Source organism: Helicoverpa armigera, chromosome 5 (assembly GCF_030705265.1).
Source record: "Helicoverpa armigera isolate CAAS_96S chromosome 5, ASM3070526v1, whole genome shotgun sequence".
Lineage (NCBI taxonomy): Eukaryota > Metazoa > Arthropoda > Insecta > Lepidoptera > Noctuidae > Helicoverpa > Helicoverpa armigera.
The window spans coordinates 2,421,984-2,447,407 of NC_087124.1; the positions used below are offsets into that span (position 1 = coordinate 2,421,984).

Genomic DNA, 25,424 nt, shown 5'->3' on the forward strand with positions numbered 1-25,424 from the left:
CAAAATGCGGCGTCTATGCGCGTGCGCTTAGTTATGGCGTTATCTAATCTGCATCGTGTATGTGCATTGTTCTCGGCTTTGGAGATGTACCGACTATTATGAAATGTCTTTAATTGTTTGATTAAGTATTCTGGAATTCGGAGGTTTGTTTTATGAATTGCTGAATAATTTTTGAGGCCAACTTCTGCGGTTGTTATAGTAACTCCAATGGAATACTGACTGACCGTTTTTGGTTGACATTTCTGTCAGTCAGTAAAAAAATGCTGTTTTCCCTTAAAAATTGAACTGCACGGTAACCCTTTACCTATCTATTCCTATCATAGGTATGGTCCCAATGTTGCCATACAACAAAATGCAATGACAGCTATAGCCCACGTCACAACATAAACCCTTCCGCTGCAGCGGCAACGCATGACACACAGCGTCTATTTGCGGTGGCCGGTGGACGAGGTTGTATATCTTAGAGCACTTAACTACTGGAGGCGCCATGAGCACAAATTTCACTGAGATCTTGTTCTCTGGATCTTAAAGTCTGCTATTCAACACACTTGGACGAGGAAACTCAACAATTACTGATGGGCCACTCATGCTTTTAACACTATTACGTAAACCAATCAAGGGCCGAATAATAAAAGTGGATACAAAATAAATATGGACGTTTGAAATATTTTAATACCAAAGCTCTCAAAACGTCAAACTTATTCTCCAGATAAAAGAATTGAAACAAGTGCAGGTATGATATTATGTCTTTGGCAAAGAGTAAAGCACATCAATGGCGTCTCCAGTAGTTTAAATGGTCCAAGTTGTATATCGAGCTGCGCTCACAGTACACCACCTTTGTTTACTTAACACATCGAGATCGCACCGGGAAACGGCTAAAGATAGCACGCCGCGCTAGGGTTGTGTTCGAAATATGAAATGTATTGACGGCTTAATCTTCCTGATGTTTGGTGTGTGGTCTATGGCTAAGAATAGACACTCATTTTAGTGTATGTTTGTAAGTGGTGATTAGGGATTACGATTATCGTTATGTGTATTTTATAGTTCTACGAGTATTTCAAATCAACAAACTGACAATGAGGAACAATAGCTGAACGGCTGTTTCGACTGTTCTTGTAAAATTACCTTTTGACAGCTACCTGACAGACACATCTTCATGACAGTTAGCTATGGTCGACCTGAAATGAAATCCACCAAGAACATTTAAGTTAAAAGCATCCACGCAAACAAATTAATAAAACCACAATCGCGATAACTGAGCAAGATAACAAGAAACTGTCACTTCGCATATTTAAATCATACGTTCATATTTAATTTGGCGCGACAACTGTACCAAGCAGGTCTTGTCACAGTTCTTTTTTTTTTCATGAAAAGAGGTTGTATATAATTAAGTAAGGCCTTATTTATATTATGTTGCATCATTCAAGAGCATTTACCTTCTAGGTCACCGATAAAGCATTGTGCATTTACGACGATCGTTATGATAAAGATATATTTATATCGGTTTTCACAATATCCTGTATTGTCTATCCAATATCTGTTGACATTGTCGCTTTAATGTTTCCATATCAACATAGATAAGTAAACAATAAAGAGTGAAGTGACGCCTTCATTTTAGCAATCAAGCAAATGTATCTGCGTTTAGTATCGCGATAAGATATAGATACTTACTTAGTTGTGATTTCCTGATATGTAGTACTGCAAGTTAAGCACCCCTGCACTCATTGGGTCGTTTAATTGAAGGTCTTTTAAGAAAATCGTACAGTTATTGAGGTGTTATTAAAGAACTTCTATAACAAATTTAAGTGGAGGCAGCCATTTCTGAATTACAAAGTTTGATTTAAAAAGGTAAAGCTTTGAAAAATCATAAAATTTTGTGAAATACCATTATGAATGTTAGATTAATAATTTTCGGAATAAACAGGATGGGTATTATTCAAGCGAGTCACCACACATGATCCTGTAACTTTCATTTTACCCATCCCCTTTTATCAGTTTTTCATCTCTGGCAACCCTGAGCAGAGCTCGTGTCGCCCCGGACGTAAAATTAACGTTATCATTAAAAATATAACGCACTGACATTATGCTATTTTAAGACGCTATGTAATGTAATGAGTCGACTCTGAGTTTGTTTGAGTTATTATTTGATGTTCAGTGCAGCTGGATACTGCGAAAACGATGGCTCTGTACTACAGAACATTTAAACAGCCGGAGCCGCCATAAGCACAAAATTAAATGGTGGTCAGCTCACACATAATTATCGATCACATCGACACGACAAAATTTGCAAACACATAAACTCACACATTTAAATACCTAGGAAAAAGACCGCCCCGTTCTCCTTCTAGTACTTTTAGCAAAAGCATGGCAATGATGTTTCCTGTTGGTTCAATGATCTAAGTGCGAAAACGACGACTCCGTACATTTGGGAAGGAATTATGAGGAAAGGGGCGTGAGTCATTTGTTTCCAGTCATACAATTCATACAAAAGCTAAGAGGAAGAAATATGTAATTATTTTTGCAGCTGGACCAAGTTAGGTGTAGAGGAATACATGTCACAAGTTATTTTAATTACTCACAGGGTTATTGTTGAGGTTTTGTCATAGGTAGGGCTGCCATCCGTCCGGGTTTCCCCGGATTTGTCCTCGTTTGGAGGCCGTCCGGGGGCCGTCCGGGCGGGGTATCAAGAAGTGTCCGGGGAAAACCCGGACATTTTTCAAAGGGCCATCTTAACCTATGGTGCCTGGGTATGCGAATAACCCGGGCGCCTAATAATGCAGAAGTCGAAGTGTCCCAAATCTCAAAAATTTTCGCGCTCGCTACGCTCGCGGCTTCTTCACTTTGCGGATTTTTTTATTATGCAAGTTTAGGTGCTTTAGTGACCCAAAACTCAAAAATTTTCGACTTCACTTTACAGTTGTTTGTATTTTTCAATTTTTTTTTGTCTAACCTACCAAGAAGGTAACTCCTAGTTTCCAAATGAGCTTTCTTAATTATGACCTTCGAAATACATTAAGTCATAATCTTTCAATACTAGGTACTACATGAGCTAGAGACGGCCTTGACTTTTCATGTAAGTAAGGAGCTCATTGAATTTAAGTAATATGGTAATATTAAAAATTAGGTCTTGTTTTGTTAAACAAAAAAAATCGGACTCGTCCGGGGAAAAATGCGATTTACGCCAAATGTCCGGGTTTTTTTTAATATTTGTCCGGGTTTGGCGAAATTCGAAATGGCAGCCCTAGTCATAGGTATTAAATTTACCTATTTATGTAGGTTGCTCTTAAATGAAACCGAAAAATTTGGCTTATTTTCAGGTTCTTTAAACATAAGTGATGCGCTAAATTGGTTCAAAATAAAAAAAAAACAATACCTTATCTCAATGAATATTCTTTATATTTTATATAGGTACTTACGTTACCTACTTCAGATGGTTACGAAAAAGAAGTATAATAGTTGCTTCTTTTAGTCCCAAACTTAAGAAATATCTCACGGCATCTTTCAACACCCGAAAAAAAAAATCTCATAAAAAATGTCGAAATTCCCAGTTTATACAAACATAATAACAATGTGCACTCAAATGACATTATTTCATTGAAAACCTTGTCCTTTGTGGAGTTGTAATACTCGAATTACTTAGCAATGAGGTAATAAACACTTGCGGATTGAACACCTTTAAACCGCGGATTAATGGCGGCCCTTCCTGTAGGGATGGGACAACCATGGTAAAACTGTCATTTTTTTTTTAAATGAAAATGAAATCTTTATTTGTATTTATAATCGATTGATAGGAAGTTCTTTTAGGTACACGTAGGAAGGTTATGGGTTTTTAATGAGAAATTCGGATTTCTAGATTTTATGTGGAAAAAATAATAAGGTTGGATGCGTTTAATTTATAAGTTACCGAATGTGTAAGTTAATATTTTGTTTTGATTAGATTAATAGTATGACAATATCCAATCGATAATCGATTTCCACGTAGATCTTATAAACTTACATACTCAGCTCTACATTACATAGTTATAATCTTTTTAAGAAAAATATGATTATTTTTGACTCGATAATGTAAAAAGACCAAATACATCACTATCTTCCTGTTTGAACAAATATTTTCTTGCTTCTCGCCTTGCATTGCAAAAAAGGTGCATTCCTAAACTTCAAAGGTACCTTTATCCAAAGTTTACTCCAATTGAAGATAAGGATTATAAGTTTACCGTTGTATTGTACATACCTACATAGAACGATGTACACTCACTGACAGTGGTGCTTACGAATTGTAAATGAACATGTTTTATTCATTAATGCGCAGACTCGTAAATGAAAACGCTTAAAGTAATTGAGCGTTTTGTTTCCGACTGTACTTTCGTTAATTATTTGGTACATAACTTCTAAATTATGAAGAACAATATTTTATCTTAAGAAGGTATAAATTGATTGATGGTAGATAAAAAACTTGACGTAAAACGTATCAATCTGATTCGTCGTTTCAAAAAATTTGAGATAAAAATTCCGGCATTAGGTATCAACGAATATCAATTACTTGTTTAATTATATCAGCCACACCCACGCATTGAGATTATAACATCGTTTAACATAAATATGAATTAATTCAATTTTAATGGCGCCGTTTAATATTGAGCTCGTCTTGAAATCCGCTTACGCAGACATGTTTATTGTAAGACAAATTAAGTTGAATTATTATGAGAACTATTTAGATAAGGTCAAATTAGCCTATTTATATTTATTGAACACCCACTGTTCATTTCGAAATAAAAAATAACCGAATATTAACTTTAAAATTACCATCATATCGTGCGCAAAATTAATTAAAAAATTTCATTCAAACATTCCTAAAAACATCTATACCGAGTCTCATATTGTCTATGCCCCGATACTTCAACCTTTGTGCGAGAATTCTTCACTTGTCTCTTGTTCCGCACCAGTACACATCGTTTTATTGAGTCGTCCATCCATTCTACAATATGTACTTACAAGTTAATGCCGCCCTTAATCCATAGAGCCCTCGACCTACAATAGTTAAGTGATTTCACGTATTTACAATCACACGATAATATCAACATTGTATGTGTACTTAAAAACTCTTTTCTTTATTTTCAGGTAAAAACATCGAAAGTTGTTTATGGTGCTCGTAAGCTGACGTGTTGAGCCAGGTGGTATGTAATCTTGAGATGAAAAAAGTCTGTACTTGAAACACGTTTTGAGTAAAGTCTCCTTTACGGCATTTTTGGCCAATTATAAAAACCTGCCAAAACTAGGTAAAGATTATGTAAGAGCAGACTCAGTCTTAATTTGGTATAACAGTAGGTGGTAGGTAATAGGTCTCCACGAAGGTAATACACCAAGGGCCATCTCACATACAGAGAACAAGTACTTGAATATGGTACTGCAAAGTCAGCAAAATAAATGTCCATATACGCAGTCAAAATTACAAAATACCTGAACACTAAAATCTCGAAGCTTTGTGATTGATTCTCATTCCCTCATTCCTTCTCTGTATCAGAACAAGCCTGCGCCCTGCATTGCCAGTGGGATGGTAAAAAGGCTGATGATGAAAAAGCTGCATTTAGTGAATTCTCGTCTATAGTCGTTTCGTTCTACACATCCGATGTGCTTTTGTTTATTGTGTTAACGCACTTTTGTTTCTGGCCATACTTCACTGAATCTTATAGTACGGTACTGTACGTATGTGGGCGAACAGTTGGCGCCATCCATCAGAGTTCGCACGCCATTAACGACATTAACTATTTACCCGTCTTCACGTGTGGCGTTCACACTGTTAGTCGAATTAGGTTCAAATTGAGCTGTGGTTTTAGTGCTAAAGATGTGTAGGAGTGTTTAGTAGGTCAGGTATTAAGACAATGCTCGAGACACTTGTTAAAGTCAAATTGTTTTCGTAATTCTATGGGCAACTTTAGAGGAACATAAAACGTTGAGAAAAATTCATTTTAATCGCGAGCTAGAGAAAGATTTTCACAAATGAATGATAAAAAATCGTGAATTACTTGCTCAAAGCCGCAAATATTTAGGTATTTTCCCTCTAATCGAAGAAAAACCCGCTAAAATCATCTACGCAGAACATATTACTCACAACACATCTCCACACATTACATAACGTAATTCACTAAATTCTCAGTAAAAACCTAATAATAAATACCTACTAATATTTTCCTTGGCCGTCGTCGGCGTCTGCTTCCATAGTACGCTGATACATCGCTGGGCAAACAAACGCAGGGCTTAAAGTAAACAAACATGGAGCGTCGATGGATAGCTACCAACTATTTGGGCTCGAGGAAGGAGGATTGTTGTATGAAGTATGGATTGATAGGCTTGCTAATATGATGGGTTAAACTTAGTCGGGAAGAGGTGCTTTTGAGTAATGCTTTGGTGAAAACTATTAGAAGAAAGAAGAAATATAACATTTCTTGATCAGTTCCCTTGACAGCTGTCAACTGCCCAAAACAGTAACTATTTAGTAATCTGTGCCAAAACATTCGAAATAGAATTCTGTGGTAGCCTTTACCACAGAATTCTATTTATTCATTAAACTCAATATTCAAATACACATTTCAAAAATGGAGCTACATTTCGCGCCATACGCTCACCGCAACATTCTATTTCGTTGTACAAACATTATGGGACGCACAATATAACGCCTCCTTGCTCGCCGACCTATATACCTTTGTGGTCCAGGTGGGACAATGGCTTCAGAAGTGGCTCTTCACCCAGATAGACGAGATAGCATCGACCTCTCTCTACCTCACTATCATAGTACCGAGCTTTTAGTACGCCTACGTTTCTAGAAGTTTCATTCAAAGTGTGTTTACAAAGTATACTGTATTAGCTATTATTAAACTTGACTAAAATTGAATTTTTAGGTAATAAAAGTTTTATTTTTATGCTTTATTGCTTCTTGGTTTATTTTCAAGTATTTTTTAACTAAGCGGCAAAATAATTCTATCCTGTCTATACCTCCATTCAATCAATGAGGTCTTTGACATTATCTATGGTTTACCTACTAAGCTCGAAGGTTACATGCCGTCGTAGTAATATTGCATGAAATTGATTTAATAGCGAGTCACGGCATCGGATCGATGATCATTTCGCGCTTAAGATGAGCAAGCGATAATTAATAATGGGTTGTTATCGCTAGACTGCAGACTATTACTAGTATTAGCTTAATTACTAATTAATTATACACTTTAAATACAGTGACTTCAAAGGTACTTAATCCGATTGGTTTTCATCATCTGCCTAGCCTTTTCCCAAGTTTGTTGCGGTCGGATTCCAGTACCCCTGGAAGCGGCTGAGTATTTTAACTATTTTACAAGAAGCGACTGCCTATCTGACCTCCTAAACCTAGTTACCTGGAGAACATAATACCCCTATGCAAGACTAGTCCAATGTTTTCGCTAACCTAAAAATCAGAACATGTTATAATATCCACAAACCGTGCGTTCTATTCAGATATTATTTTAATGAGATGAGTTCATTTCAAAGTCTATTATCTAGAAGTAAAAATAACATTATCAACAATATCTGACTGACAGATGCTAGGTGTAAACCATTCGAACCAGACAGACGCCATATTGCTAAAGATTTTTATACTTTATAGTTTAGTTACTAGGGGAAGTCTAGCCATGTGGGAAATATAAAATTAGATAGCACTACGATGAATATTCTTAAAGTATATTGGTGTTGGCAGATTGCTGGGAAAGCTTTTTAAAGTAGCAGAAATAATTTGGCTTTTAGTTAGCCGTAATGGTTTCTTTGGGAGAAAGGAGAAATATATGTTTTGTTTTTGGGAACAATTTTTTTTTCAGGAATATGTACCTAGGGCCCGAAGGAAATACTATACATGAATAATAAAATATAACAGTATCTACTTATAAACTAATACATATATGTATACGAAAATAAACATAAAACAATTAATTTTTGTTTCTTGATGATACTCGAAGGTTGTCTTGAAAGGAATTTTATCAGATTTTCCGTTAAAAAAATCAATGCGATATTTTATCCATATTATCTTATCAAATCTCATCGCCATCAACATAATATCATAAAAATATCAGTTGCATTCAATTCAAACGGTCGTTGATATTAGAACGTTGGAATTTCAAATATCGTACGGCGAACTTCTTTATGAACTATTCCAATTTGCATGCTGGGGATTGTTCGGGGTTTGACATTAATTTACTCGCCCTGCTGAGATGTTTGTGTTATTTAAAAAAACGATATGAACGGGATCTTTAGTTTGTCAAAAGTCTTACATGTATTTAAAGAATTGAAGCCTGCAAAGTTTTTACGAAACAAGTATTCAGTGTGGCCATAACTACTGATGTAAAACTCTCGTTCCTTAAAGGAACGAGAGTTTTACATCAGTTTACCGCGTAAAATTCAAAGGAACTTCCTTTGAATTTTACGCGGTAAACTCCACACCTGTCAAACTCAAGACTACAATCACAGATTATCAAGGGAATTTATCTATGTTAAGTGCAACTCCAAGTTAACGCCCACTTTAGATGCAACGTGTGACCGCCTAAGGGACATTTTGTTACAAATTTAGCTACGATAACGAGCTCGTCAAAAGACATATCCCTTTTCTTACTAACGTGTTCGTCAAGAAGTTAAAATAACGTCTAATGACCTCGTAACAGTTGTGATTAACTCATAAATTAAACGCGACGAACTGTCTGACGTTTGTCTGTGGTTGATAAAAAAAGATACAGTTGTTGTTGTTTTGTTTTTCTATTTGTAAACATTAGCTGGGAATGGGAACACATTGTAATATTACTATGCTCGCGTAAAACGATTAGCTCTGCTATTGTTTTTACTGTTTATATGATTACGCCTTTTACATGCGGCGTTTTCTGTCGTCGGTCTTGTAAAATAAGATCTTAATCTACAGTCTCACGCTGTTAAGTTTATTGTTGTTTATTTGTGTTGTGTATGACATTTATTCAACAATATTCAATGGAAGGGCGACAATAGTTATAACTCGGTTTACGACCGGATGCGGGCGCACACACACCTATTTGTCAATGTATGAATAGCCTAACGAAGTGCCCACAGATAATTAATTAGCGGTTTTAATACGTGAAAGGTCTGTTATTTTTTGCCATTAACGAAATATAGGTATGATGAATTTAATAAATTAAAAATATCTTATCGCTTATAAAGATAAGTTATAATGAATTTAATGAAATAAAAAATTAATTATTCGTGTTTTTTTATGTTATAATTTAAAATAGTTTTAATAATGAAACTTTGCAAAAATTATCGTTCTGTTTATCTACTAATTTGCACAATAATTGTGCTTATTTAATTAATCAAGGCTTTCTATGAAACACGGCCTATTTTTTCAATCTAATTAATTAAGAACACCGAAAAGGATGATAAGCATTCTTAAAAACAAATCATTATTTATAATGATCAAAAACTAGTGTTGCCTATTTCGACGATAACAACTCATTAAAACCTCCATAGTACTTGTGTATGGACTAATGAATGAGTATGATTTATATCCCCTTTGTTTAAAAAGTAAGCCGTGCCATCTGCCATTGAGTTTGTTGGCACAAAAACATTGAAGTTCACGCAAGACGTGCGTCGTAACTGTTCGCAATAATGCATCAAGTAATGATGGGTTGTCAGTTTACGATCGGCATGTAACCATTTTCCCTTGGACAACATTTAATACTCGCACTGGAAAATAAGGCGCTGATTTAAAAGTTTAAAACCTTTTCCTCTTTAGACAAAATATTTTTTATTTTATTAATTGGCTGTTCTTTATTTGAATTTGACACTTGGTCAAATCTACATTTTCGCGCGCTGTCAAACTTTTTGTAATGCGAAAGTAACTGGTTCATAAACTCCAAATTATAAACATTATTTTTTTTACATACCTAAAATTTTGTTATGTAGTTACTAGGTTGGTAGGTATTATGTATGCCAGTGCATATGCAAGCATACAATGTAAATGCAGGCTCAGCGTTTGCTTTTGCGTCGGTGAACAGAAGTTGTAGAACAATGGCCAATAAAATGTATTCTATACTACGAGTATGCTAGTAAAGTTACCAAGACGGATTGCTAGGACTTTTGTTCAGATTTAGAAAGTAACTTTAACTTTTAGAAAGAGTTCGTAAAACCATGTAGGAATACTTTTTGACTGACTTCCAAAAGAGGGGGTTTTCAGTTTATTGTGATTTTTATTTTCAAAAATAAAAGCAGAAACTGGTCGAATCAGAATTTTAATGATTTTCTAACAACATTATTAGACAAAAATAGTGTAATCGACATTTAAAGAAACATGAACGCATGCTGGTTTTATATGACGAGGTCTGTTAATTAAAACAAACTTTATGGTTATTGCAGAAATTATTCCTATAGCGGCATGTTAGTAGTTGTACCGCTAGTTAAAGGAGTTATTATTTATTCGTCTCTTAAGATATTGTATGGAATTCAGAGTCAAATTGAAATTGAATATAGTACGTTTTGAATTCTTCCTGCCGACTGCAGCTGCCGCGACTGCATGAAGTCTTGGTTGTCTACTGGTTTGTATGTATCGAATCTGAAATCAATATCTGACAGCGACTTCACGTGCTGCTGCCGCTTCGATCCAAAACGGTTTCATGTTAATACATGAAATACCAATAGTGCTGCTGCAGCCGACTTCATGCAGTCACGGCATGTGCAGTCGGCAGTTTCAGTCAGCAACAAGAATTCATAGGTATCGTACTCTAACACCTAAATAGGTATATCTTTTCAAGAGAACTCATTGGCATACCAACGTCTCCTCGTTCTAAAACAAAAGACGTAAAGAACGACAAAGAGTGTACATTTTTGCATTTTTATGAATAATAATTTAGGTACAGACATGCGCTAAAGTTGCACTCAGACATCTGCCTGGAATTCCTTGAACAATAGACTATTTATATTCTACAAAAGTGTAAAAACTTTGTAGAATAGGTGTACCTACTTAATGTCTGCAGCCTTTTGTTTTTTTTATTTGCACCATGTCGAGACTGTGATCTCAATTTTTGTATGAGTCACTTTTTTAACGTCAATAGGTACATATCTAACATGACCAGGTATTTTTGTCAATGATCTTTAAAAATAAGGTTGAGCTATTAACTCGGTTTCTTACCAAATTATTTTTATTTTGGTAAAAGTAAGTAAGGACCTAGAATATAACGAAAATAGTTAGGTAGGTGCCCAATTATTGTGGAGTAAAGACTCTGAAATAAAAGGCTATTCTAATCGTCTTTTAGAAGCTGCGTTAGTAAAACAAAAGCAGGTTTGAGAATGCGGAAATTATGTCAGCAAATACATTTATCAATATATAATTGTAAGAAAGCAATAACATCAGTTATACGGATCGAGCCAATAAAACAATTCAATTTGCTCGCAATGTGAACAGCATTCCGACTCGTTAATATTCCCGATTCGTCCAACGAACGATAACAATCTCGGGTGCTCCTAAATTTTACGACATTTTTATTATTTCACAAGCGGCACTTACAAAGTGATTCTCAAAATATAAACATTTTTTAAACATGTGGCGACAGAACGACCAAAAAGTCTTAAAACATTATTTTTTTAAATATGGCAACCGCGACTCGTGATAACACCCTGTTCCACGAAACGATTTTAGTTAAAAATTAAATAAACACGTTATCCCATCGTAAAGTATCGATTTTATAAATGTTTTCAATTTATTAATTTTATTACACTGTCCGCCAAATATTTTAAATACCTAACGAAGTAAAGTAGTTCACATTTATTTCCACTTTTTAATTTCGTGCTGCGTCGCATTTATTACAAAACTAATCTTCCTTAACGAGTGAAAACTGTATCTAATTTCACTTTCAATATCCGTCGATTAAAGCATACAGCTACACTTTCTTTTATTGAGTTTACATACAGTATGTACAAAAATAAAGTTACCTACATCTGCTTGGCGCTGGCATTATGTTCCATTTTCCAAGTAATCTTCAAGACAAGATAATGTACGACTAAACGGGTGTTGCACGCAAAGACAACTACACTTGCATGTCTCTGAAATTACAATTCCTACGAAACTCCGATCAAGAATAAAAACTTCCAGCCAATTAATTTCAAATCTGTAACAAGAAGAAGTGAAAAACGGCTCAGTTACTCTCGTAGCGTCTTCTCTTATTACAAACGTAATATTTAGTAGCGTTTATTGACCAATAAACAGGTGTTATATTTCCACTTCGCAGAAAGTGCTTGACATACTTTAACGTTATAACCGTCTAATTTAAAATATGCAAGAATGTTTAGCTTTTGCTTGTAAAAAGAAAATATGAAAAAGTCACAAGGGCGAGGATAAATCCCGGAGGAAAATAAAACGCAAAGCAAAAATAAGCGGAGTTCTAAATAAAATGTCGGCCAGCGGTAAGGGCACTCTTATCGCGGCCGCTAAGTGGGGTAATCATTTCATTTCATGCCACTCAGGCTCTCTAAGCGTTAATATTTTCGCAGCAACCCCTCAAACTCAGGGCTGCCACCTATTTACATTTTGAGACGTCGTTTTATTTGAAGAAAAGTTTATCTGACCGCTTTATAAGTTTTGTGTTTCATCAAGGAAGTGTTTTACTTTACGGCTATTTTATTATCGTGCAATTAGTGCTGTGTCGATGTTAGCCTACTTTACGCCACTGAATTTAGAGAGAATGGTGACAGGAGTGTACAATGAATCTGGTCTGGGTTAAAATATGAAAGCATTACCTACAATAAATCTTAATAAATTATAGCTTTAAAAATAATCGAATCACCTAAGATAAGAACCTATCATTGCTACGGTAGAGAACAATGAAAGACATAGATTTCTCATTACTCAAGCCCATCAGACGCTATTGTTCCCAACAATTCAACAGTAACAACACTATTTGGCATCCTCGGTCATCGCACTATCCAGGTATCGATTATACGTAATCGATAGTGACCCAAACCGATTATCTGTAATGGAATGATATAATTTCCAAATAGGTACCTTGTACGCTGTTTATTTGTGAAAACTACATAATAAGAGACACGGTGCCGGTCGACCACCTGCGTAGGATACATTAGGTCGAAAATTACAGACTGTGAACACGAACCGCGGCGGGCGGACACTCGGAGAAATGTCAAATGACCACGCAGGTACTAGCGGCACAACACTACCGAGCCGAAACAATTTGACCCTACTGCATGTATTCGAAAGTTCATTTTAAGGCGTTTAATTTTGTGTGTGGTCAGTCAATATGTATCACAATTCCAACATATCAACACTTTTGAACAAACTTTCTCCACGTTCTAGATAACATGAACAAACAAAACCAAAGTTATTTCAATATCAAAGTAGGTACTAAAAAAGGGAATAATGTAATTAACGTTATCGTTTAAGAATACTTTCTCATGCAATAAAATAGAGTTGACACAATAATCTATCGGGGGCCATTGTTTGCATATCTCACGTGAGATGGATTACCGCGATTACCGTTCGAGTTATAATAGTACACGCACGTTAGTAAGCTGTAGTAGGTGTGAAAGAGAAAGGGCACATAGAAACTTTGTTGTAATTATATGGACCACCCGGGTGATCTCGCGCCGACTATTACAGAATGCTTTTTGTAGGAAAATGATAATCGACAATGAAGTCATCAAAAGGAGTTGTTCGAGCCTCTAATCGAGTATGGTCTTATTCTTATGTGATGTTATTGTCCCCCCGGGGTAGACCACCTCTTTTCGGTGCGTGGAACAGAGCAATAAAAGTAGACGTAACGGCCAGTGTTGCCAGTGTTAATTCGTGATACTGGCCGATTGTTTATTTTAGTAGATAAATGTTTTGCGGTATTTTAGTAAGTATTGCTTGTTGGCTGTTTGTTGTGTGCGTGACAACTGAACATCTTAAGGCTTATGCACACGTCGTGAACACTTGTGTTTGCTGATGGTTAACTAATGAATGGCTTCATGTATCTCCGTTATGAGTTTCTGCGATTTATAACAGTAGTCTGGCTAATGCCGATTAATAAATGGTTAATTAATTGGATTAACCTAATGAACAAAATCGAGGAAGTGTTAATATAATAAGGGAATTACGCTGTGGTTTTTGATTTGCAGTTCTTCAAATTAAACTGTAAATTAAGTAGGCACGACTCACACAATAAAACCAAGAAAAACGATGAATAATTATATTGAAAATAGAAATGTGTCCTGGTTAAAACAAATTGCACTACTATTTAATAAATATGTTTAAATTAAAATGTGGTCAGAACATGTAGGTATTTTAATAATTTAAAATGTTTCCTCATTCGTGTTCCATTTCCAGAAGAAAGTACTTAAGTACAACAAACGTACCTTACAAAACCGTTCTAATAAAACCTCTTTCATGAAAAAAAAACTGCGCAAAGCAACGATTCAAACATCGAACACCAACCAATAAAAAGCAAATCACTAATCGTCGAACAAATTCGTATTTTTATCGATTCCATTAATTATAATCGATGCCTATAATCGTCAAGACTACAAATTAGCTTTGAATAAACCATCAATGTGGGGGCGAGTGTTTCCGAGCCGGAAGAATCGTCCGGCTGTGAAGCGTTCCGGATGATTCCGTTTTCCGGCAAGCACAACACTGACCCTGTATTGCTTGTTTATGGTGCTGTTATGTTATATGGCCGTCCATATGGCCAGTGTGCTTAAGAAATAATGAAGGTCTGAAATAAGGTTGCGTGGTGCTAGCTTTCTTTTCTGGTGAGGACAGATTTAGTAGGTATAGGTTCTTTTTAATTAAAGTTGGGTCATTAATTTTCAGGAGACGTAACTTTTGCGCTCACCCTTATAAAAATAGAGTAGGTAAAAGGCCTAACTTTATAGATTCTTTTAATCAAGATTTGTTCGATAGTTTTAGCAAGGATTTATTAAAAGTACTCACTTAGTAATTTATCAACCTTGTCTAAGTAATTTTATGAAGCCTATACACAGAATTATTTTATGATATCGTTTGGCATCACGTAACTCTCATGAGAATATTCAAAAGGCACAAGTTAGTAAATACGCAAGTGTACTAGACTAATAAAATTATTAACGTTAGCTGCTAGACTGGAGATAAACTTGATCTCCCTAGGCTCTATCGTAGGTACATAATGTAACGATGAGTGGCTTAAGTAAATTCAATTAATATACTGTTAGTATTTTCTCGTCTATTTCATATAAAAGTCAAATGTAGCCGTAGTAATTTTCTTTAATTATATAAATCCTCAAGTTTGGCACTTTTATTATCATTAGATTACACCATGTTTATGCGGATTGGTAATGTCAAAACTTAGGTTCGTAATTGTGATTTATTTATATTACAATATAATGGAAATGTATCATCCAAACTCAAGATTAAAACCTCATCTATAATTCAAAGCGAAACAATTTTCTAACAACAGCTTAACCCTTCCACCGCCGAGCCTCGTGAGTCACGGTCGCGAGCTCCATAAAATTATCTCAAGTCAACGGTGAGGCGTCGGCGGCGGCTTCCCCGACAGACGGTACAGATTTATTGGACGACTAATTTACGTAGAATTAAGTGCCCCACTCCATGCGAAGCTAAAACTAAGCCAGAATAAGTTATTTCCAAGTCACTAATGAACACATTACTGGCCGCATGAGTTACATTTTTATCTTTATTACTCTATGGTACCCCCATTAAACTCAAAAGTCGTACGTGTCTCGTGCTTAATGATAAGCGAGCAGGTTATGATTTCTCAATTTACTCTAATTATTTAGCTGTACCTTTTGACGCCTAAATTGGCACCTGTCATTTTTGTTTTGCAAGAATTCATTATAATTAAACGGCCCGTTCTTATCCACTTCTCCTTTTTGAAGTGAACGATATAAAGAGTTGAGAAATTATTAACGGTGGAGGCTCGCCTCAAAGAAATTATGTGCAGACCGGCGCCTCGGCAGCCATCTTAGATTTCCCACTTTATATTTAGTGCACAATAAATATGTCGAAGATTAAGTTGCATTTATAGCCGGGCCTACACGCGTGGACCGTCCGATGGCGAGGATTTACGTCCATTGCTTCCTTAGTAACAAGTTAATCGAAGCTCATAAATGTGAATGCGGCGATGGTAGGAGTTCTTTATTATACCGTCGAGTGTTAGGCGGCGTAAAACTTTGTGGTCATTTGGTGGCTTGCAGGTGAATGGTTTGCTTGTAATATGGGTTAATATCGTCGTGAATGTGATAGGCCGGGTCTTTGGACTTGTTTCGCTGGCGAAACCGCTAAACTATCTACGGAGACAATAAAATCGGCAGATGCCTGTTGTGTCTACCGTTCGTTTTATCGCTGAGTCTGTTTGATAGCAGATGTAAACATTCAGAAAGTCTATTAATAAGAATCTAAATAAGGCGTCATAATGTTTAAACTATCGATTAGGTATGTGAGTTGAAGTATGTAGAACTGAAAACAGTAATAGCAAATAGGGTCGTATCTCTTCTTCAACCGGCATTTATCGCTATTCATTCGCTCCATAGAAACTTCCTCATTTCTCACGAGCCCATAAAACGATAGCCTATTTGGCAAACTGCAAACTTGGAATGCACTCGAACGCCTTTAATAATAACCTAACCCGTTTCTTTTTGCTTGCCAGTGGTCGGATCGAGATTCTCGCCAGATAAATAAAGGATGACGCATAAGCGAATTCTTTTATAATTAGACAATCCGCCGGGATGCCGCATGCCGGTCAAAATTGCCCATATCTGGCGGGAAAGGGTTAGCGTTGGCGCGAAACAAAGATTGATTATCCTGTTCGGAGTTCGAAAGGTTTAATTATATGTTCAGTGTGCCGAACGAACGTTGTTCTGTTGCTTTTTGCGCTAAAAGCCTTTAATTTTGTTAAAATTTTGGCGGGGTATTGCTGTATCATAATTACTGATTTTGTAAAGATTTGCCGGGATTAAGTATAAGTTTTGGTGTTATGCTTGCTGCTGAAATAAACACCACTTAAGGATCAGCTTGAATTTGAGAAGCTACTACAGAAACTCATTTAAAATCCACGTTTTAAGCTTGATATCTTAAGAATTCCATTAAATGAGAGCAAATTAATTCAACACCATCTCAATTTCACTTGAATCAAACATACATATTCAGTACACAAACAAACAGACATTCCTTTCTTACAACAACGAACAGAACAAAGTTATCACTATATCGACCGCGTAGGGAACGCCTGAACTACGTGTCGTGACAATAGAGAGGTTGCGATAACATCTGGGAGCTCCCAAAGACACTGATCGTCGTATCTGTAGTGTGAACAACGGTATTAGAACGTACGCACCAAGCATGGCTTTAGGAGGAAAAGTTCTACTTTGTGTAGTTAAAAATAGTAACATAAGTCAAAGGCCTTTTAAGCCTTTGTGAAAGATATCTAGATATTTCACATAATATTTAAAGTAGGTACGACAACAGAAATCAAATTCTGATTGAATTAGTTATCCAGAAGAATCCACATTGAAATACGCGATGGTCCGTTAAGACATGTATATGTTATAAGTATTAAATTCACAATACGATCGAAGACGGTCAACGCAAGGATGACGCCGTGATGGATGCATGAAATTCACAAGCTTGTGTCGCCGTAACTGTGAAGAAATCTCGTCGATGGAAAATTCTAGCAACCCTAGAAGGAGTACCTATTCATAATAGACTAACTAATATAGAGTCCGCTGAACTTCAAGCCACAGACCCCGGCATTTTACGAGAATTCGTCTCGCCTATTCCATCCAAGCGTGGACCTTCTTTATAATATACGTTTATTGTAGTAGACAGCAGCGCTTGTCCACGCTTGTCACGTAGGTCCCCACGAATTCCCTTACCAGTAACAGCCTTATATTTATGCGTAGACTGTACGCATTCCTGAATACTTGCTCTTATAACATTATTTTTAACTTTTTTTCCTACGCCAGTAGCGTTTTCAAAGGAATTTGACACTTTAGTTGAAGTTTTTAGCCTAAAATAGCACGTATTTGAAGTTATCACGATTTTATAAGCGAAGTCATGCGTGATGGCAATGTTGAGAGTTAGTGCGGTTATGCAGACACATTCCTCAGCTAATTGCCTAGTTTAGACGACTGGGTTCACGATCAAAACCTGTTATATGCTGTTTCGCATGTTTCTTTAATTACTTAATTCAATTTTATTGTGGTAAATAAAGTATAAAATATATGGATACGATCTATATAAAAAATATTTTATCGCATACACGTTTCGCTACCCTACAGTAGGTACAGGGTTATTAGTGTTGTAAAACATGGTCTGAATAATATGTCATTTTAAGTACATAAATTAAATATAAGTTAGGTTTAAGTTTCAAGTAAAGCACAGATTACTTAATAGTTGCGATGTAAAGCTTAATGTAGGTGACTAATGTTAAAATCAAAAATTCAAAGCCTCTAAGTTAAAACCTCGTTGGAGCCATAAGAGCACTCTCGCTAATGGAGTTCCAAATCCTAAGTTTATGTTCAAAATGTTTCTAATTGACGGGATATATAAGTTGTAATGAAGACATTAATATTTCCATATCATTAATGAAACCTAATAGCTATCGACAAGTATATTCGTTATATTAAATGGAGCATGAAACTAATTTGAGTCGCTCGGTTGGCGCGCCACCGCACCACAGATTATTAATTATTTTAACTAAAACTTGATGAAAACTAAAATGTCAGTAGTTAAGTTCTTGGTTGAATGCAAACTTTTCGAAAACAAGCTTGGGTACTTAGTTATTCGTTAGAAACTGCTGTGAACTTGCTTGATTACCTTAATACTTAATAATGAGACAGTTAAGTTAGTATGAGTTAGTTTCTGCCAAATAATTAGTATGTATGCTTAACAGTGTATTTTAGTTATTTTTTGTAGCATAAAAAAATGGATTTAAGCTAGTAATAAAAAGTATACTAGTCCGTGGATAAAAGTTGAATCTTTTTTAAACTCCCATCAATTCGACTGACGTATCCAAATTTGCATACAATGCTCTGTTGCACGAACAATTTTACAATGACCATAAAGCACGCAATGTAAATATAATAAATCACAAAAATAACAAAGATAACACGTCTGTTAAACTGCTCCCATTTCGTAACAGTATTTGGGTCGTCAAACTGTAAACGTTGCTTATCTTTTAAGTCTTAGATACCGTTTGCACCTGAATCTTTAAGTAGCTGCTGATCGGAGCAAAGCTGTCATGTGGTGTCGAAGACTTATCTATCGCCGCCATTTATAGATTAAAGGCTACGACATCTGAAGCTATATTCTCTTTTACATCACATAACACTTGAGATACTTGGTGATTTCCAAAGTGTTGTGCCCTCATCAAATTGTTGCTTCTGCCATGTATGCCAGCTAAACGCATAATGTCAACTTCTACAACATATAACCTTCATATTGATAAAGAAGTAAACTTATCACGGACTTATGAAGAAATTCCCTGGTCGTATCTAAAGTCTTGTCATCCGTCAGGCCATATTTAGCGCCAGTCATGTATGGACTTTATGATCAAGCAGTAATCCTGAGATGTATTGATATCGCTCTGTTGCACGTAACGGTTTATCTAGCAGGAGCCTGTTGAATTTATCATTATCGTGTCGAAGCTAGTCATTAGTTCGTTACCATGGGTATGTAATAGGGTCTCTTTGGTGTTTGATAACGTGACTATCGTATATTTGTACTTTCACTAACTTAGCAATATACAAAAAATAAAGTGAAATCATAGTGTAAGAACCCATAAAGCAATGGAAGCCAGGCCACAAGGCAAGTTATAACAATATTCAAAAATATATTCATAAGACGGAATTCAAAATCAAATCATGCGCAGCTTGTTCAAACATTCTATCTGGGGGAGATGTTTGTTTGCGTTGCATCGCCCCGGACTCGAGGGGAACGGACCACGATTATACTCGAACATGCATTCAAAATACGAATAAAGATGCAACGAAAAAGAAAAAAAAAACCGTCACATGACGTCACTAACTTGTCAACGTCAAATGTCACTTTCAGTTTTGAATTTCGAAGTAAATATGGCGTCAATATAAAAACAAAATGGCTAAGTTTTTTCTAAGATATTGTAATGGATATTGAATGTTGGCACATAAACATCCTAATTTAATGGACGCTGTGTGTGATGGAGCCATTGACGTTGAAGAATGTCCAGACAATGATTGATGAGACTTATAGTGTATTAGTTTGAGGAAAGGTATCGATTAGACTAACGTCTTGAATATTCAATTTGCTGTATCGATGTATCGAGCAACCATGACATTATAATGTTGAATAACATGTTACACATTATTTCGTAATAGATTAGTTATGATAAAAGGTACATTATTTAAAAATAGCGCCAGACTAATAAATTGATAAAAAATGTAAAAGCTTGAGATGGCATTAAAGCACACACATTTTAATTAAACTTTTATGAATTATGACACAATATCTGTGAGGCTGTATTCCTATCCATTAAAATAAGTAAAAACCTAATACGATCTTTAACTACGTAAAAAAAAAACAACCATTTAACCATTACAAAACCACTAGGTATATCTAATTCATAAAAACGCAGGAACGTCCCCAATGGCAAAAAAACTCATAACATTTCCGTGATCACTGTAAACATTAGTATCAAAGCTGCGGTGACTCACATTATTGTCGATAGACATGTCGCCCTCTAGTTTAGGGCTGTTCGTCTTTCTTTATGGTACAAGGTGAAAGAGGTTAGCGACAGAAAGGAGGCTGTTTGGCTTTATAATGTTCAAGTACGTAATTATAATTAAAAGAATGAATGAATATAAAGTTGTAAGTTCTGCAACGCTTTATTTTGCGGTATTTTAAACAACCACGTAAAGCTCATGTTCTTATCAGGTACAATAATAAGGAAGGACCCAATTACTCGTCGATTGAAGCGTTTTTTGACATTATTAACATTTTGGTCATGAAATCAAGAATCTAGACTATTCCTATCCTAAGTATTTCAAAATGAAACAATTACTCACGACTAGCACTGATGTCTTCATTCCTTTATTTCTTTCTATTAAACACTGAAAATCTAGATCGCAGCGGCCTTGCAAACAAAGCTAAGTCGTAGATAATTGAGGATTTTGAAACTTTATGTTCGCTCTTAAAGTCGTATCGCGTAATGATAGAATTAATGACTGAATCCGCCCACATCTTCTCTTTGAGATGTAATTCCGAGTATTTGTATTAAACATTGCAACTTTAAATTGAGTCATCGTAATAGTTTTGGTCAGAGTTCTTCTAAACACCTACGCTATATACTAAAGTGTATGTATTTTGTAACCCGCGATTTATCTAAATTATAAAGAGGAAAAAAATGTATTTTTGTTTGTTTGATTGTATCTGTGTAATTGATAAATTCTAAAGCTAAAGAATCGATTTTAAAAATTATTTAACTGTTGGGAAGCTACAGTTTTCTCGAGTAGCATAGGCTATATTTTATCTCGGTACCGGTTGTTTTTACCATGGGAGATGCGGGAAAACGCTAGTATTTAATAACTTGTACCACAACCCAAAAAGCACTTACTCTCCCATGAAATATTCAAAACTAGAACTTAACACTGCACTACAAGGTTGAAATCCCATTGTGTCCTAACTATGTAAATCAGTAATTTCGGCTTATCCCGTCTCAGCCGTGGAAAGCACGATCGGAATGAAGTATTAACATTGATTTAGTTATTCAATAGGCATTATGTTTGCTAAGCTTGTTGTTCACACGGAGTGATTGCATAGACAATCACTTGGTTTGTACTCGTAATTGAAGTTCAAATGTAAAGTGAGCTGTCAAAACTTGGATACTCGTATGTTGAATTCTGGCAAGAGTTCCACAATTTTTAAACAAACAAAATATAATATAAACCAGCTTATAAAGCATTCTTGCACCCCAAACAAATCAGATTTGCAATAAACATCCAATAATATTTCCTCAACACAGCTCGACAGTATAACAGTCGATAAAACTCATGAATTGAGGCTAAAGGTGACTGCGAAAACACTTTGATTTTCACGGAAACTCATTTTTACGAGGTGATAAAACCTCACTCGAGATGTTCTGAGAGCAATGGTAAGTAACAGGTTGGAGCGTCTGGGAGCCAAAACAAGCCATTTTCTCCCGCGCTCACGCCAGATAAAATGAGAGAAATTCCCGACACTTCATCCATCGCTCCATTGGCTCCAAGACGGCAAAACAAAGTAGGTTCTAATGAAGCGATGGAAGTAATCCTCTGCCGTTGAAGCTGAGTACCTGAGTGGAATAATGAAGTGGTTTCCGAGTAACATCGAGATATATCCGTTAATTGGTATTTCTTTGAGTTGTTCCATCCGTTAGCTCGAATGTGTATCGAGATTGATGAGGCTGTCGCTGAGAAAGGCACTTATAAGCTCATACTTCAAATGAAAATATGGAACTGCTCCCATATTGGAATAATAATCGGAGTTTTTCCTTCCGCAGTTAAGTAAACAGCTACAAAAGCAAAGAAGCTATTTCAGTTCGTTAATCCCCGTGAAGTGTTTCCCAAAATTTATCGATTTTTGTAAGAATCAAAGAAAACAGGCTCGCACCCTCGTTCCCTCAGTAATGCAATAACGCCCGTACTCGGCGGATGTTTAAATTTATTTGCACCCCTCACTCTGCCCCTCAATGGAACGCCCCATCCGACCCGTCTAGTTGACAATTATTAACTTTTCCTGATCGAAACTACGGGATGTCATTGGTTCCTCAACAGACGAGACGAAATTCATTTATGATCGAGAATCGAAAATCTTGAATTCGATTGAAGTTTTTGGCTCTACTACCCAACAGACTAATAGGTAATTACCCTTTTGAATCTCGTCCAAACACTCTAAAAGTACCATTTTGGACGAGACTCAACCGCAAAAAGGTCGGCCGTCAAATGCTCTTCATACTTCAGTTATAGAGAAAGCAAAGCTGGCCATCCCACGCAAGTTAACAAATAGGCCAGCATCTCGTAGGCGATGATACTTGCCAAGCTCGGTAATGGTACCGGTAATAGTCGTTAAAAGGTAATTAATTGCTGTTGTAACAAGTGGGTGACGAGACAAACCTGCCATCTGAGATGTTTCATATTTATACTGCCTTTACCTGAGGTTTTATGCTCGTAATTTTTAAAAAAGTTCGTCAACTTTATCCTTTCAGAAGTTAAATTAAAAAGAACTTTGGAAGTGTTTCCCTTGGGTGTCTTCCTAACCTTCGAGATAAGGGATGAACCGCTTCAGATTGTCAGTTAGCCGTTGATATGTTCTTTGGGAAATGTATCGAAAAGTTCCTCAGCATTAAATCCTTTTTTATCATATCAAGTTCAATCAATGGCTTTTTAGCATCTATATAAAAGATGATTCAAACTGCATCCTTGTCATATGTTTGCTTTCGGCACTAGCGCTGATGGCAAACAAGGTTTCTTCAACCATAAAATATATAGTATCTTTTATCGCAATCTCAGCTTCTAAGCATAAAATCCTAAGGTAATAAATTTCAATGTTTTGAATACTGTTACGTTTACGGTACAAGTATTAGTGTTAACTAGTGTTAAGAGGATTTAATGGCCCAAGGAAAGTTGTTCAGATAACATGTTGCACCGTGAAAGCACGACAGCTTACACTGCAATTAAGTCTGTATCTAATTAGGCCTGTAGTATTTGATAGCTTAGATTCTGTTGGTTGTTGAGATTAACGGTTTTATAATAGGCTATATGTAAAATGCTTTCTTAAATGAGTATCTTCGTTGCTGTGCTCGTGGGGTTGTTGGTACCTAGTTGACTCTCCGAGCTTCGAGCTTTAAAAGTTCAAATTGTAATTGAACTGATCTTGACATTAGCCGTGGATCTTATTTTTTATGTGGCTGTCTAGTCTAAAATCTAGTCTAAAGCTCAACGCAGTTTATATTGAGCGCGTTTATATTGAGCTGTAAAAATCTTTCTGGATAGAGCAATTAAATTTCTAGACAAAAATTGCTCCAAATATTTATTTTCTAAGACAAAAATACTAATAAATCCTTCTTTCATCCACAGACGCAGATGGGCTATGCACAAACAGAGGGTGTTGCGGCGCGGGCGCACGGTCGCGGCTCACGCAGGCGGCGCGCACGCAGCTCGAGTCGGCTCTCTGGAGCGAGCTCAGCAAGCTCTCTGATACGCTCACGAACAGAGCTATCAAGTTTGACGGTAAGTTGAATTGGACTTTATGGCGTGTAGCTAAGGTGTAGATTTGATTGTGATATGAGTGATCGGGATGAGGTGATGTTCTTAGATGTCATATTATACAGCTTAACTAAAGTGAGTTGAGCAAGCTCTTTTATGCGCTCACTAACAGAGCTATCAAGTTTGACGGTAGGTAAGTTGAATTGGACTTTATGTTGAGTACAGTTAGGTTCAGTTTTAAATGTCACAAAATGTATAAACTCTAGATGAAGGGATGTAACTCTTGCTCTTTAGAGCAAGGGAAACTTATTTCGGACAAACTCAGCAAACAAGCTTTGTATACTGATAGTTAGTAGGTTCAGTTTTCTTTGCACGTAATTCTCACGTAAAGCTCTTTTCAGCTTATTAATGACCGAGGTTCATTTTGTATGATGACTTTCATACATTCATTAAATTGTCGATTACATTAATTACAACACAATTATACAATACCACTTAATCCACGATTTTAACGACCAGCAATTTCCTGTATATTATCAAGCTTCCACAAACGGACTTTTATCACATTTTTATGGTAGAAATTACCTACAACATTTTACCTAATAAGGTAAAAACCACTAAAACGTCAGACAATCACAATTAAAGATAAACTTTAAAGAAAACATAAGTGTTCTTCCACACATTATTCTGAAGTTAAACGGCCAACAAATAAGGAAATAACTGAAGTAAAATAAAGTACAAATTTTAATTAAAATTCTTCAAACACCTCGCAGTGTGCACGAGACTAGAATAAAGATGGGGGTACACTACAATGGACTAGTTAAAATAATAGCACTTTAATTTACTTATAAATAGAAAGCTTGGTTTTGAACACAATAAAAGCTCTGCTCTGTAAATATAAAAATATTTCAGCTGCATGTTACGGTTTTCAATTGCGGCCCAATGAATTTATAGCTCTTTTAAAATAATTTTGCCGGTCCGAAAACTGCCATTTACCTAAAGCTACATATGACGTCCATGAAGCATGTCACTATTAGCCAACTCCGGGGCGAAAAATCAATTCATTTCACATTACACACTACTTATTAAAACCTTTTACAAATACCACCACATAATTCACACAACAATGCACTTTATACGAGCATGTGACCTCCCTTTATTGTGTTGTCCGGCGCCGGCGCAGTTGC

General features: G+C 36.0%; 1 protein-coding gene across 2 annotated transcripts in view; it reads left to right on the forward strand.

The window, feature by feature from the left end:
- Positions 1–25,424, forward strand: part of LOC110376566 (glypican-4) — a 74,651-nt gene that overhangs the window by 27,687 nt on the left and 21,540 nt on the right. The window contains exon 2 of one of the 2 annotated variants that reach the window (XM_049842435.2): positions 24,109–24,261. In XM_049842435.2, the coding sequence (XP_049698392.2) occupies positions 24,109–24,261 (153 nt within the window). Of the gene's footprint in view, positions 1–24,108; positions 24,262–24,402; positions 24,427–25,424 lie in introns of those variants that run through there. The other variant, XM_064034980.1, reaches the window with a different exon arrangement.